Here is a 12623-nt window from a genome sequence, read left to right on the forward strand (position 1 = left end):
TTGAGACCCCAAGCTCCTCCTATTTCACTTCAAAAAAAAAGTAGGCTCACGTGTACATGAACCCTAAAAATATTACACGAACACTGCACATCACATGACGCTTGAATCGGATAAATGCAAGTCCGTGGCTACCGTATTCCGAACTGATACGATCCACTGACCGTCTTTAGCAACGATCAATACGGCGGGGAGCAGTATGCACGTGAAGCAATAGTTCGATTCAATTCAGTACCACGTACGTGAAAGCCATTACAGTCATAAGGAAGAGGAGAAAAAGAAAAGTAAGAAACCGCCATAGGAAGAAGTATGTACCAGAAACCGGTGACCCTAAGAAATAGACAGATGAAACATGAGCACATTATGGCCACCTAGTGGAGCCCCCTAACTAAAGAAATGCCACGAATAATGTGGTCAGAACAACAGAAAAAAGAAAGACCGATAGGCATCACGGCCGGAAAACAAGACAGCAACCATAGGGAAATCATTTAAGCGCGGGCGACAAGCAAAGCGACGTAAACGGGGCATCTACAACTCGGATGCAACGTGTGCGCTCAATGCGTTGTTGTAGCTGGCATCGAAATCGTTTCTGGACGAGCCCTCTCCGCCAGGCTTGTACGAGCTCTGCCCAAACGCATCGCCCGAGAAGTTGGTGCTCGAAGTCGGCACGAAGATGACCTTAGAGTTGGCCGACTTAGCCATAGCCTGGTAGGCCTCGAGCTGCCGAATCTGCATGGCAGGTGCCGAGCTCAGGATGTCGGCAGCTTGACGCATCAGCTTGGCAGCCTCGACTTCGGCGCGGGCGGCAATTATCTTGCTCTCTCCGATACGCTTGCTCTGCGCAGCCATCGACAGAGAGTCCTGGAGTTCCCGAGAGAAGATGATGTCCTTGATCAACATGCTCTCGACCGCCACACCCCAGCCCTCGGCAACGTCGCCGATTATTTCGCGGATGCTCTGGGCTACCTCCTCACGGCGTTCGATGACATCCTGGAGGACGCGAGCTCCAACGACATGGCGCAGAGTCGTTTGCGTTCTCTATCGTGCAATGTCAGCACCTGCGGAACGAACGAACGAATGGGCAAATAATTGGATCTTACCTCGATCAGCGCCTGGCGCACATTGGAGATTCCGAAAGCGGCCTTGTGTGGGGAGGTGATGTGGTAGTATATGACGGACGTCAGGTGCACCGTGACATTATCCTTGGTCATGCACACCTGCTGGGGCACCTCGCACAGCTGAATCTTGACATCGATCTGGATCAACTTCTCCGAGAGCGGATTGATCTTGACGAGACCGGGGTCAACGGCACGGTAGAAACGGCCAAACTTCGTGACTAGGCCAACATTGCCCTGGGAGACGGGCTTGTACGGGTTCGGGCAGATGATGCAGCACGGGATCGCTCCAAACAAGCCGATGCAGTTGCCGAGAGTGTTGATGAAGGCGCCGTAAATTCCGTCTCCGGCGTCGTCGTCGCGAATTCCAAGGTGCTGGGCATATGAGGGTTGCAACTCGCCGTGTCTCACGGGCTGAACCTGGATCAAGGGCGCATTCGTGTGAGTGCTACGGGCACCATCTGGAACGACGGATGCAGCAGCGAGAAAACCGGCGTTATCCGTCTGCGAGGTAGAGCGGGATTGGGGAGCCTGCTTGACTGGGTCGGTAGAGGACATTGTGGATTGTCTTGTGGTGATGGTTGGTGGTTGGTGGTTGGTGGTTGGTGGTTGGTGGTTGGTGGTTGGTGGTTGGTGGTGATATGGGTTGTGGATGCAATGTGACGGAATAAATCAAAGGCGGGGACCGACTGAGCTTATATAACTGTTCACGTCCGAAGGAGTTGCTTTTATCATTCGAGCAACCATTGAACTGGGTTCCCGCATGCGATGGCACACCCCGACAAGACAATGCAAGACAATACAAGACAGACAAGACAATCGACAGCCTGACTCTCGAGTATGCCTCGCTTCGTCCGCCGCGGAACCCTGTACATAGCCGCAGCTGATCGGCTGAGCGACGAAGGTCTAGCTGAGTTGGTGATAGAGGCCGCCAGACCCTTCTCCTCCCCCTCCCCCACCTTTCCGCCTTCCTCCTCGCCCTGCGCTGCGCACGTCGCCCGGTGGCACCTTTTCATCTCGGAATACGAAGAGCGAGCGATAAAGTTCTCAATTCGCACGCGCTATCTGTTCTCCGTGGACTGGACAGTGGAGATCAATGCTAACCAGTACCTAGGCCCTCGCTGCCGGCCAACAACTACGCCAGATAAAGTTCGTGCAAGACGCGGAGTCGGAGGCCGTGAGGCTGTGCTGGTTGCAACTCGTTGGCTACGGTATCCGGGATCACGGGGGACAATAACTACATCCATACCGCTCCGCTTTCTTCGTTGCATACACGTGCATGGATAGTAGGAGTGAAGAAGAAGAAGAAGAAGAAGAAGAAGAAGAAGAAGAAGAAGAAGAAGAAGAAGAAGAAGAAGAAGAAGAAGACGACGAAGAGCTGTAGCCTTCGAGAAGCTCGCTGGAACTCAGGATGCAGTAGTGGTGGAGCTTTAGGTTGCAGTGTCTAGTACCTACTCCACTCAGTTAGAGTACCCATCTGCAACGGCAGTGGCGTATGTAGGGTAGAAGTCTTGGAGAAGTGACGTGACGAACCCCATTCATGGTGCCGAGCCACCCGGAACGAGTCAGCAGACCCTCTAGAGTAGGTATTCTTCCCTCGGTGACGGTGACGGTGACTGATGCTGTGTGTGACTTCTCGACAGACTTTGGCCACTGGAATTACATTCGACCGGCGACTCCATACCGATAGAGATGGGCCAGTCGGAGTTCTTTGGTTTAGGGCAGATTCTACCTTCTGGCGTGTTGACCACCCAAAGCCCTCCACGGAGATCCAGCACGTCTCAGCACTCGCTTCCCGGTATCCAATGCGTGATATCCCTCATGCATCATTTATCTGACGCACGGCGACGCTGGATTTGGAATCCCCGGTTGATTCCGCTCGGTCGGGCTACTATGACGTCGTACCTCTCGGGTTCGAGGGCTTACATACGCCTCGGCTTAGTCCCCATCGATACCGTACCGTATCGTCCAGTGGTCAGACCGAATCGCGTATGACCATCGCCGTTCAAGTATCTTGGCAACGGCATTGGCACGAATATGTAGCGGCATGTACTAACTTAGTGCCCGTCGGGATTAAGTAAGCTTCGATATTAGCTTGCTTCTCCCTTCGTACTTATGCGCCATGCTTGTTGCTTTGCTCACTGTCGATCATCCAAAGTACTCTATATTGTACATACGTTTCCTTCCACCGGTAAGTAAAATCCCTGACGATCAAGCAGTCCATGTGAAAAGATCATGTGCAACTGAGTGGTAATAACCCCTTCGATCCGTGGAGCAGTTAGAGTAGTCTTGGCAGAATTTCTGCCCTGGAGCGCGCACCTCGGAGCGGTTTCACGGTGCGCGGTAGGCCTGAATCCAATGCTTGAGCCTTGATCCATCACTCGGTGCATACAAGTCTGCCTTGCGGTGCCGTTGGGTCGGGTCGGAACCAGCCCCGCCGGCTACGAGGTGCATGGCTTGATCGATATCCCGGGCAAGTGTTATTCTACTAGAGGTGGTAGGTACAATATAAAGCCAACATTACTACTACTAACCACAATGTGCTCGCACCTGGATACCATCTTAACCAACCAACAATCTCATAACGCAGCCATTGGTGCTGCTTCCGCTTCCCTTGGTGTAAATCAGTATTCTCCATAGTCCAGTCTAGTCCGCCCAAACCATGGACGGGACTGAACTACATACATCCAGTCCGTCCGGAGGTGTCTGTCGGACGGACTAGTCCGCCAGTAAGGTCGGACGGGACGGGCTACTTTTATCCCGTCCCCAAATGGCACGGACGGGGCTGGATCGTGGCAGTCCGTCCCGTCCAGACTATGGAGAATACTAGTGTAAATAGCCGTAAACTTTCATAGCAGTCGACTACAGACCGTCCCGGCTCCCGAGTCCAGCCCGGCACCACCTCAGACCGGACTGCATCATGCACCGTAAAAACATACCTACCTAATGTAATCCAGTCCGGTCCAACCATAAAATCCGGACAAATCGGACGGATCAGACTAGGTATGTAACTGTGTACGCCACTGCGGTCGTCGACTGTTCCCGGGCCGGCACTCTTCCGCAGGCCACGACGCGGGGCAGGCTGCTATGTAGGGGAACTGGTCCGTCCATCAATAGGACTGTCTGTCTGTCTGTCGAGACATAGGAGGTAGGTACGTGGTCGAGGATCTCGGTACCTCTCTGGAGTCTGGAGTGTGTACGTACGCACACAGTGGATTGCGTAGGTACTTGAGCGCACGTTAGGAAGTTTACTTTGTGTATGTATACACAGTACATAGAGTACGTACCTCATACTATGCCCTCCATAGGCGAGCAATATTGGAAATCCTTAGCCCTAGCTAGGTAAATGGGAGTCTACATGTAAACTGGCTGTTAGCACAAAGTGCGGCTAATTTGCACTGGTAATTCAAACTTCTGTTTGTAAAACTGCCTTTTCCTCATAGCGTACAGGTTGCAATGTTTATTTGGGCGACGCCGGGCCAGTAGGCGTTTCAACTTTCGCCTCCACAGCCGGCAGCGTAAGGCATGTCACGTGATACTAGCTACCGAGTGATATCTGCCTACTGCACCCTCCGTCACGCCAAAATAAAAATAAAAATAAAAACCATCACCACCCCCGGCGGGTGGCTTGGAAACCCCAAGAGCTGAATACAAAGTTCCTTCACCTGGGTTGAACCCGGCACTTTCCCTGAACTCCCCTCGCCGATTGCATGGCCTCAGTAGTTGACCACTAGACCACGCGGGGTTTTTCCGTGCTGGAAACATGAATTCGATGCTTATAAAGTGGTGGGTGCCCCCACTCGGATAGAAAAGCTCCGGGAGCCACAACTCTGGCTACGTTGAACGAATCGCCAACAACTTGCCGTGTGCTTCGAATGGATCTAATGCGACGTCTTTCAAGTTTGAACGAACGACAAAGACTGCGCGGTAACGGTGCCGCTGCAAGGAGAGATCCATATCCATAGCAGTACCAGTGCTGTATCCACAGCGACGTTTGCGAGCTATCCACAGCACTGAGACAAACACGGTATCCACGGCGAGGAACTGCAGGGTGTGGCGGAGCGATGGAAGAGCTGTCGGCGGGAGGAAACGAATGTGGTTAGTAGTGGGCATCAACGTCGGCGGGCATGGCGGGTCGACTGCTGAGCGAGGAGGGGGACTTAAGCTGGCACAGTGGCACCCACGGGGTTTCTTCTTCTTCTTCTTCTTCTTCTCCCTCTTGCTCGATCATTGTCTACAGAATAGACGATCAACCCGAACTTCCTCTCTCTCCTTGTGTGTTCTCCTTCTCTTGGCCCGCTTCCCGGTCTCGACTCTCTAGAGGCATCGGCGAAAGAGCCCTCACAAAAGGGGCACACGGCATCCGCGGTAGATCCAGCATGGTATTCATTGCACTAACAATGCCATATCCGTGGTGAGGAGCAGCAGAGGAAGACGCTATCCGCGGTAAGTCCCCCGGCGGGTGATTCGCGGCGAGGCCAGCGGGCTACCTATTCGTCGTCACACAGCTGGCAAGCGTCGTTGTCCTTCGCCGTCCTTCAATGTCTGAAAGCTCCTGGTCTTCTTATAGCCGGTGCGTCTTGTCCTCCTATGCCGCCCTACTATCACTATCAGGCTTGTCTAGCCGCGGATACCACAGTATCTGCGCTTCAAATAGCAAATTGTCGTGCGGGGTAACTATCCCCTGGTTCAGTATTGAACGCTTGAGGGATAGCACGGCGTGGATCCTCAGTTGTTGTGCCGGGGCTGGTGGTTCTGTGGGGGGACTCCATATAAAGGATGGCCAGCCAAGCACCAGGACTGACGACTCTTCGAGGGCTCTGGCCCATGCCCTACAATCTCGCTCTCGTTGCCAATGTTTTGTAATGTTTATCGTCAGGGCGTTGTACATACGGATTACATTTGGTACGATGGCGAGGCGAGTGATACGAAGGCGATTGTAATCATTTCTTTCCATGGCTGCTGCAGAATAAGACTGTTCCCGTGGTCACCCAGCGGTCAGCCGAGAATGATCGACTAAACAAGAGATCCCCATAATGATAATGATTCGCACAAGACCATCTACTTACCTACCTAGCATCCGGAGCTCGACGCCCCTTTATTTCTGCTCCTCTCAGCTGGAAACGACGTAGGTAAGGCACGCTCATTCCGATTTCCCGTCTTCCGATCACCCCACTAGCACATGTAGCCCTGGAATACTTTCATGATATCGGGACTAATCTTGCCGTCGGCGTGAAATCGCCGCCAACTTCAAGGCCAGCGCCAACGCCTCTACGTCGAGCATCCCGAGAGCCGCTCTCGGACGGAAGTCCCAGAGTCTGGTCGCAGTTTGACGGTCCGTTGCTTTACGGCATACGCACTGGTCTGCGTACGGGGAGGTGGGTTTACCAGTAATCCTCCCCCCAGTATGTACATGGCGAGCCGGGCAGGCAGTCACTCCCATCTGCGGTGCTGCCTCTGGCAGCCTCTGGCAGCCTCAGAGTCCGGTCTCCGGGAAGAAATTACTCACCTCCTCCTTTACTTTCACTCCAGCCGGTAGATTTATTTCGACGATGTGCTCTCAGCTTCCATCATGGTCGACTTGCTGTCCGACTCTCTAGACTTGGCAGCGTTTGTGGACTCACGTCGACACTCCCTCGCCCGGCCAGCCGTCTCACTCCGCCGCTGGCTCTTCCCCCTTCTCTTCCTGCCCAACTGCACCTACTTAGGCAATGTAGCTTACTTAGTTGGCATGGTATAGGAGTTATTCATGAAACCAGAACCACCATTCACGGCAACGGTAACGAGAGTGATCTACGGGGGACGTCAAGGCGGCCAATGATATTCTTTCGGGCAACCCCGCGTCAGTCCAAGCAGTATGTAACCAACCACAGCAAATTCACAATTGAACACGACATTGTAAGGCATAGTGGCAAAGTGAACCAGGCCTACCATTATATAGGAGGTCGGGTCTCGAGAGAAATGCCAATTTCGTCGCGCGCAAAATTTATTAGACAATGTCACAGCAGATCCGCGGGCCTAGTGGGATGGTTGGCTTCAAAACACAGGTACCATAGGTAAGCTGGGTCGGGATTTGCTGGATCTAGTCCTGTCCTATACGGCCCTGTCCTGTCCGGTCCCGCGTCCATGGCTATGGCTGGGCGGCCGTGTGATTGCTGTCTGGATTGCTGTCTGGATTGCCGAGACTTTCAGGCCGCCCGGATGACAAGCACTGCAGGCAGATTACTCTGGTTACCGACGCACGAACGGGATATTCACATGGTCTGGTGTTTACGGTGATGTGTATCCGGAGAATAACTAATCGTTAATCCGACGTAATACTCTACTGCAGGGATCGCCCAGTGGAAGTGTAATTGGAATTGAGTGTCCTGCACAATCGATCCCTCCAGTTGATCCCTCCCTCCCGCAGCTGACTGGAGTCCGCAAATAGCGATTCCATCTTTGGATGCTCAGGTTCAGGCTGCTATGCTGTGCTATACTGTGCTATTATATGTTGTGCCTCGGAGACGGATTTGTTTTATTGCTTCAGCTTATTGTCCGTGATGGTTGGCGGGGGGGCCTATGGATGGTTATTGGGTATGGCCGAGAATAATCTTCGAGAATTTTCTAATCGACATTGGTCTGGACGTCGACGACGGGTCGTACTCACTGGGGGCCTTGACGGCGACTGACCATAGCAGCCAGCAAAAGGAGCTGTATATAACATCCTCCTCGGATCCACCAGAGTCCATTCTTCTCTCCTCACCAGCCTCAACCGCATCTTCACAGCATCCTCCAGCTTCTTCTCCAGCTTCTTCAGCTTCTTCTTCATTCACCTCTTCAGCTACACACATACTTTATAATCACCTAATCCACTCTTCACCCTAACCCACCTTCAAAATGCAATTCAAAATCGTCGCCACCCTCTTCCTCGCCTCCGTCGCCTCGGCCGCCGACATCATCGGCTGGACCGGCAGCGGCTGCGGCGGGACCTCCCTAGCCTGCCGCGGGATCCAAGAGAACATCTGCTGCAGTATGCCCCCCGCGTCCCTCCCATTTCCCAATCACTGACCAACCCGCAGACTTCAACATGAACGTGCGCAGCGTGCGGTGGACGCTTCCCGCCTCATCCCGCGGCATCGGCTACGCAGGCAACAGCTGCAGATCGACGTCGTCGACGCCGGTGCAGGGCGCCAAGTCAGCCGCGTGCTTCAACTACGCGTGGAATCTGCGCTCGGCCAAGTGGATTCTTGGGTCTGGTTCGCGCCGCCGCGCGGTGGTCGCCCGCGCCGCTGAGGACGACGAGTGCCAGAAGCCGAACGAGTATTCTTACTACTCGGAGAATAAGAAGCAGATGGTCACCAAGAAGATCCCCGCTGAGAATGCGGATGAGGTCCTGAAGTGGATCGAGGACGGCGAGTGGGTCAAGATTGAGGGGCTTGAGGAGGTTGCTGAGGGGCAGGATTTGTAGAGTGGGAACTCTGCTCTGCGAGGCTCGGGCTTTGAGGGAGGAAGTGACATAAGTTGTATGATGGAACGAGGGCGAGGGAGAGGATAGGTGGAAGGCGGGAATGGGAGACTGATGAGAGAAGGACAAGGGGGAGGGGAGAGTCTGGGTTATGGTGGTGGTATCAGAGTGTTTGCATTTTCAGCGTGGCCACGCTTTGTACTGTTTTGTTTTGTTTTGATCTTATTAATCATTTACTGGAAACGACGCCTATTTGTCCTCAATCTACTCCTTCCGTGATCTCAGTGGTGCCTCGATGGGCGAGTGCTGGTAACGGTTGGACACCTCTCGGTCTGGACGGACGCCGGGGAGACCTGATGGTGAGTGATATATATGATATGGTGGGAGTGGAACGGAGACTCTAAGCCAAGTAAGGAATGGTTACTTCCTAGGCGAATTATTAGCGGACTCGGGTGCTCGTTTATATATCTAGCTCCACCTCAATCTCGACAACTAGCGCAAACCCTCATCTGAACGGCCACATTCCGGCGGCCCTTACTCGCCGGAAAAATGTCGTCCGACGCAGTCCTCACACTCCCTCACTCGCCTGGCCAGTACATAACCGGGGGAGCCGCTAACCCGGGGGGTGTCCCCCAAGCCCCGGATCTGCACCCCGGACCCCTCCATTTCAGCAGCTAGATAACGCGGCGCAGGCGCGTGCAGTTGACCCGAGGTGCAAGCGGGGGTGGGTGGGTGGGTTGGTGGGTCGCACAGGAGGGAGGGAGGGAGAGACCGGACGGGGACGACCGACCGACCGAAGGCGAGGGGAGAGGAGACGTTTATTCGCCCCGTTCCCTTCTCCATCGCGCACACACACACATACACATACACACACTCAGACAGACACACACACACACACACGTGCATGCCCTCGAAAAACAATGCCAGCAACCCGCCTCTTCACCTTCGTCTCGCGCCGCACCAGTGAGTTATGGTCCGTCCCGCGGTGGTACCGTATGCCTCCCCCATTTTCCTCCCCCCGCTCCCTTCCCTTCCCTTCCCTCCCCCCTCCCCCGCTTTTCCGCCCCCACCAACTGACGTGTGGAGGCCGCAGACACGATCGTAGCCGCAGCCGCAGTAGCGTGCACGCAGCAGGCGTACGCGACGCACGCGGCTAGCGCCGAGCAGCGGCAGCTGTGGCACATGGTCGCCGAGAAGGACGGCGTCATCAGCGAGCTCCAGGCGCGCGTGTGGGAGCTGGAAGCTACGTCGCAGGGGAAGGGCGGCTCTAGGTGGTGGGGGAGGGGTGGTAGTGGGGGGAGGTAGATGGGAGGAGTACCTGGGAGGAGGAGGGATTGATGGGGGTTGGTATCGATGGTGAGTGCCCCCGGCTGTACCTGGAATGCCGCCCCGGACTGGTGGGACTGATTGCGTGAGGAGGGTAGGTTCAGGTTGACTTTACTTTGCCAATGCCGCCGTTGCCCGGCGCCCGTTGCCCGTCACTCGTCACTCGGCGCCCGTTGCATACGATCATACATACACATACGTCAAGGAGGGAAGATATCAATCGTGGTCCTGGGCTCAACAGTTCGAGGGTTACATACCACGTCGGCGGCGGCGGTGTGTCCGGCTTATGCACATGTATATATGATAGGACTTTGTGGATGTTGGGCGAATGCAGACGGAAGATCTAATACAAGCTATTACAAGCTACTTGGTTCCATGGAAGTGAAAGCAAATCCGGTATTCAACCCCCAAGGAGTGGTTTGATACCCACCAGGATTCACTGAGTTCATATTACTCGTCATTTTCAACACGGTTCTCTAATCGTCCGTTCGGCCGTCTCGGTCCCCCATCCATGAGCCCGACTTTCAGTAGGTAGTCCGTCCTTGCCTCCCAGCGGCGATCCCCCTTCCGAAAGGACGATCGTGGAGGTTCATAATCGGACATGTTCAAGATCGACAGGACAGACTGTTGAATTCCCAGCCGGCACACCTGTCGATGGAGGGCACAAGGCGGAAGACTTCATACGCAGACCGCCCAGTTCACATGGAAGCTATCTTCCGGTTCACGCCATTTAAAAATCTCACGAACCAACAGGTAGTATTATCAAACAAACGGCACACATGTGCGAACCCAGGTATTTCATTCACCGAACCTTTTCTCAGCAGACTCCACCTCAATTCAGTACCCCGAATGCTACCAAGCTATCTACCAGATCCCGGGAATCATCGACGCCTTCTTCCTGTAGGCACTTCCAAACTCCTTCCTGTACCTACTCTCCTTCTTCTTGGCCCACAGCAACATCTGACCCGTCGACACAGCAAAGAAAATGAGCGTGCTCATATTGCCGCCTCCGAGGACGACTATCGCGAGCCACGCCAGTGACTCGAAAAGATAATTCGGGCAAGTAACGAGATCGAATCCGTAGCCCTTCGGGATCTGTCGCTTAGTTGAGCCATCCTCTGGGCGGAGGTTACGGAGGGTGATGTGGGTAGCGTAGTTCGAGATCTCGGCCCAAGCCCAGAGTGCGATTGCAGCGTAGCGAACGGTGGGGTTGAGGTCGGCGTTGAGCGCGGCGGGCCACCACGATGCGGCGATGGAACCGGGCGCGTAGAGGTAGTACGCCAGGTTCAGACCCGACAGCACCCAGTAGTGCGCGGAGTTCTTGAAGATGTTCGTCGCCGGCATCGTCGCAGCGCTGAAGCGGTGCACGCACACGGTCTCGTACTCACGCTTCAGGAAGTGCAGCGTGCAGAGGGTGCACAGCACCAGCTGCGTGGTCGTCGGCGCGGGGATGAGCGCCGTGGAAGAGGACGCGTTGAACGGGAGGTAGCTAAGCGGGTTGTACGCCGACGCGGAGTAGATGAGCGGGCGGAGGTAGAGGAACAGCGGATGGATCAGCAGCGGGCCGAGGTACTCGACGATGAAGACGGTGCGCCAGGCGATCTGGGGGCCTATCCATATCCACATCCTCAATTAGCGCCCACTTACCCACACACACACATTATCACACCAGTCCCGTAGTAAACCTACCGAGATCCTTAACAAAGATCTGACTGCCATTGCGGAGTCCCGTTTCCTCGATGGTCACGAGCTTTCCGTCGTCCCGCTTGAGCGAAACGGGCCGTCCATCACTGCCCTTGGTGATCCGCAGACGGTTCTGGTTCAGCCGCGTGTGCTTCGCGATCTGCTCGTACAGCGCCGTCGTGCTCGCTGTGGACAGATCGAAGTCCAGCGTCTCCGGAAGATTCTTGAGCGGCCGGCCTGTGGCAGCGTTAATATCGAAACCCTCCCCCACCACCTACTCCTCCGAAACAGAGAGTATAGTTACCTCTAGGCTTGATGTTGAGCGAGATCATTGCCATTGCTGCTGTTGTTGCTGTTATCGTTTTCGTCGTTTTCGTTTTCGTCGTTGGCAAATAAGTATCTCGAAATATGAATTGGGAGTTTCTCAATCCGCAGCGTAAGTAGCCTGAACCTGACGGAAAGATGTCAAAGAAATAGATAGATTGCACGTTGCAATCTCTCAACAAAAACGGCAATTGGGGGCTTGGCACGGGTCGGTACCCCTCCGTCAGTCGTGACTCGTCAGCCGTGACCGCGTCGGCCCAGATATGATACCTTACGCGCGGAATGTGCCATGTGCAGCGAGTGAGAACCGCAGAGATACCTATCAAAGAGTGACAATGCGGTTACATTCGGACTTACTACATACAGGCCAGGCTGGCACGGAATTCATCAAGTACTTTATCCAGTCGAAGCAAAAGCGGAACCAGAAGCAAACAAAAATGGGTACCCACCCTTTGATCCAAGGCGTACCTTCGCAGCCATTATACACGCCCTCAAAATCCCGGAGGAACATTCCTCCATCCAAAAGTTATGGAAAAGTTATGGGACTCGTGTTCGTATGTTCGTAAGTACCGAACCTACATCATTTTTGTTCTTACTTACACAGCCACTTTAGCCAGTCTCGGGCACATCGTTCGAATAGCCATCGTTCAAACCGCCGAGTATCGGAACACAGTAAAAATACAACTTTATGTATCCACAGATCTCACCATCCATGGCCGAGTATAATGTCC

At 54.3% G+C, this 12623-nt stretch overlaps 4 protein-coding genes across 4 annotated transcripts; 1 reads left to right on the top strand and 3 right to left on the bottom strand.

The window, feature by feature from the left end:
• Window positions 1-142: 142 nt before the first annotated feature.
• BZA05DRAFT_432571 (stomatin family protein-like protein) lies at window positions 143-1750 on the bottom strand. Its single transcript, XM_051486223.1, has 2 exons — window positions 1098-1750; window positions 143-1035 (listed from the first exon to the last, which is right to left on the bottom strand). The coding sequence occupies exons 1-2, from the start codon at window positions 1668-1670 to the stop codon at window positions 526-528; spliced, it is 1083 nt and encodes a 360-aa protein (XP_051344296.1). The 5' UTR covers window positions 1671-1750; the 3' UTR covers window positions 143-525.
• A 6106-nt stretch (window positions 1751-7856) lies between these two features.
• Window positions 7857-8720, top strand: BZA05DRAFT_469960 (uncharacterized protein). The gene is made up of 2 exons (XM_051487875.1): window positions 7857-8124; window positions 8174-8720. The coding sequence occupies exons 1-2, from the start codon at window positions 7992-7994 to the stop codon at window positions 8560-8562; spliced, it is 522 nt and encodes a 173-aa protein (XP_051344297.1). The 5' UTR covers window positions 7857-7991; the 3' UTR covers window positions 8563-8720.
• Window positions 8721-9309: 589 nt separating this feature from the next.
• BZA05DRAFT_382175 (uncharacterized protein) lies at window positions 9310-9842 on the bottom strand. The gene is made up of 2 exons (XM_051482080.1): window positions 9653-9842; window positions 9310-9552 (listed from the first exon to the last, which is right to left on the bottom strand). The coding sequence occupies exons 1-2, from the start codon at window positions 9765-9767 to the stop codon at window positions 9434-9436; spliced, it is 234 nt and encodes a 77-aa protein (XP_051344298.1). The 5' UTR covers window positions 9768-9842; the 3' UTR covers window positions 9310-9433.
• Window positions 9843-10624: 782 nt separating this feature from the next.
• On the bottom strand, window positions 10625-12332 carry BZA05DRAFT_382178 (3-oxo-5-alpha-steroid 4-dehydrogenase-domain-containing protein). Its single transcript, XM_051482081.1, has 3 exons — window positions 11873-12332; window positions 11575-11805; window positions 10625-11495 (listed from the first exon to the last, which is right to left on the bottom strand). The coding sequence occupies exons 1-3, from the start codon at window positions 11904-11906 to the stop codon at window positions 10750-10752; spliced, it is 1011 nt and encodes a 336-aa protein (XP_051344299.1). The 5' UTR covers window positions 11907-12332; the 3' UTR covers window positions 10625-10749.
• Window positions 12333-12623: the final 291 nt, after the last annotated feature.

Source organism: Tricharina praecox, assembly GCF_024521635.1.
Source record: "Tricharina praecox strain CBS 144465 chromosome Unknown BZA05scaffold_1, whole genome shotgun sequence".
Lineage (NCBI taxonomy): Eukaryota > Fungi > Ascomycota > Pezizomycetes > Pezizales > Pyronemataceae > Tricharina > Tricharina praecox.

Coding starts and splice junctions, on each gene's coding strand:
- BZA05DRAFT_432571 (XM_051486223.1), bottom strand. CDS start 1,670: ATGTCCTCTACCGACCCAGTCAAGCAGGCTCCCCAATCCCGCTCTACC. Junction 1,036..1,097: donor TGCGCCAGGCGCTGATCGAG/GTAAGATCCAAT, acceptor ATTGCACGATAG/AGAACGCAAACGACTCTGCG.
- BZA05DRAFT_469960 (XM_051487875.1), top strand. CDS start 7,992: ATGCAATTCAAAATCGTCGCCACCCTCTTCCTCGCCTCCGTCGCCTCG. Junction 8,125..8,173: donor CCAAGAGAACATCTGCTGCA/GTATGCCCCCCG, acceptor ACCAACCCGCAG/ACTTCAACATGAACGTGCGC.
- BZA05DRAFT_382175 (XM_051482080.1), bottom strand. CDS start 9,767: ATGACGCCGTCCTTCTCGGCGACCATGTGCCACAGCTGCCGCTGCTCG. Junction 9,553..9,652: donor GGCTGCGGCTACGATCGTGT/CTGCGGCCTCCA, acceptor GGGGAGGCATAC/GGTACCACCGCGGGACGGAC.
- BZA05DRAFT_382178 (XM_051482081.1), bottom strand. CDS start 11,906: ATGGCAATGATCTCGCTCAACATCAAGCCTAGAG. Junction 11,806..11,872: donor GCTCAACATCAAGCCTAGAG/GTAACTATACTC, acceptor ACGCTGCCACAG/GCCGGCCGCTCAAGAATCTT. Junction 11,496..11,574: donor GATCTTTGTTAAGGATCTCG/GTAGGTTTACTA, acceptor GGATATGGATAG/GCCCCCAGATCGCCTGGCGC.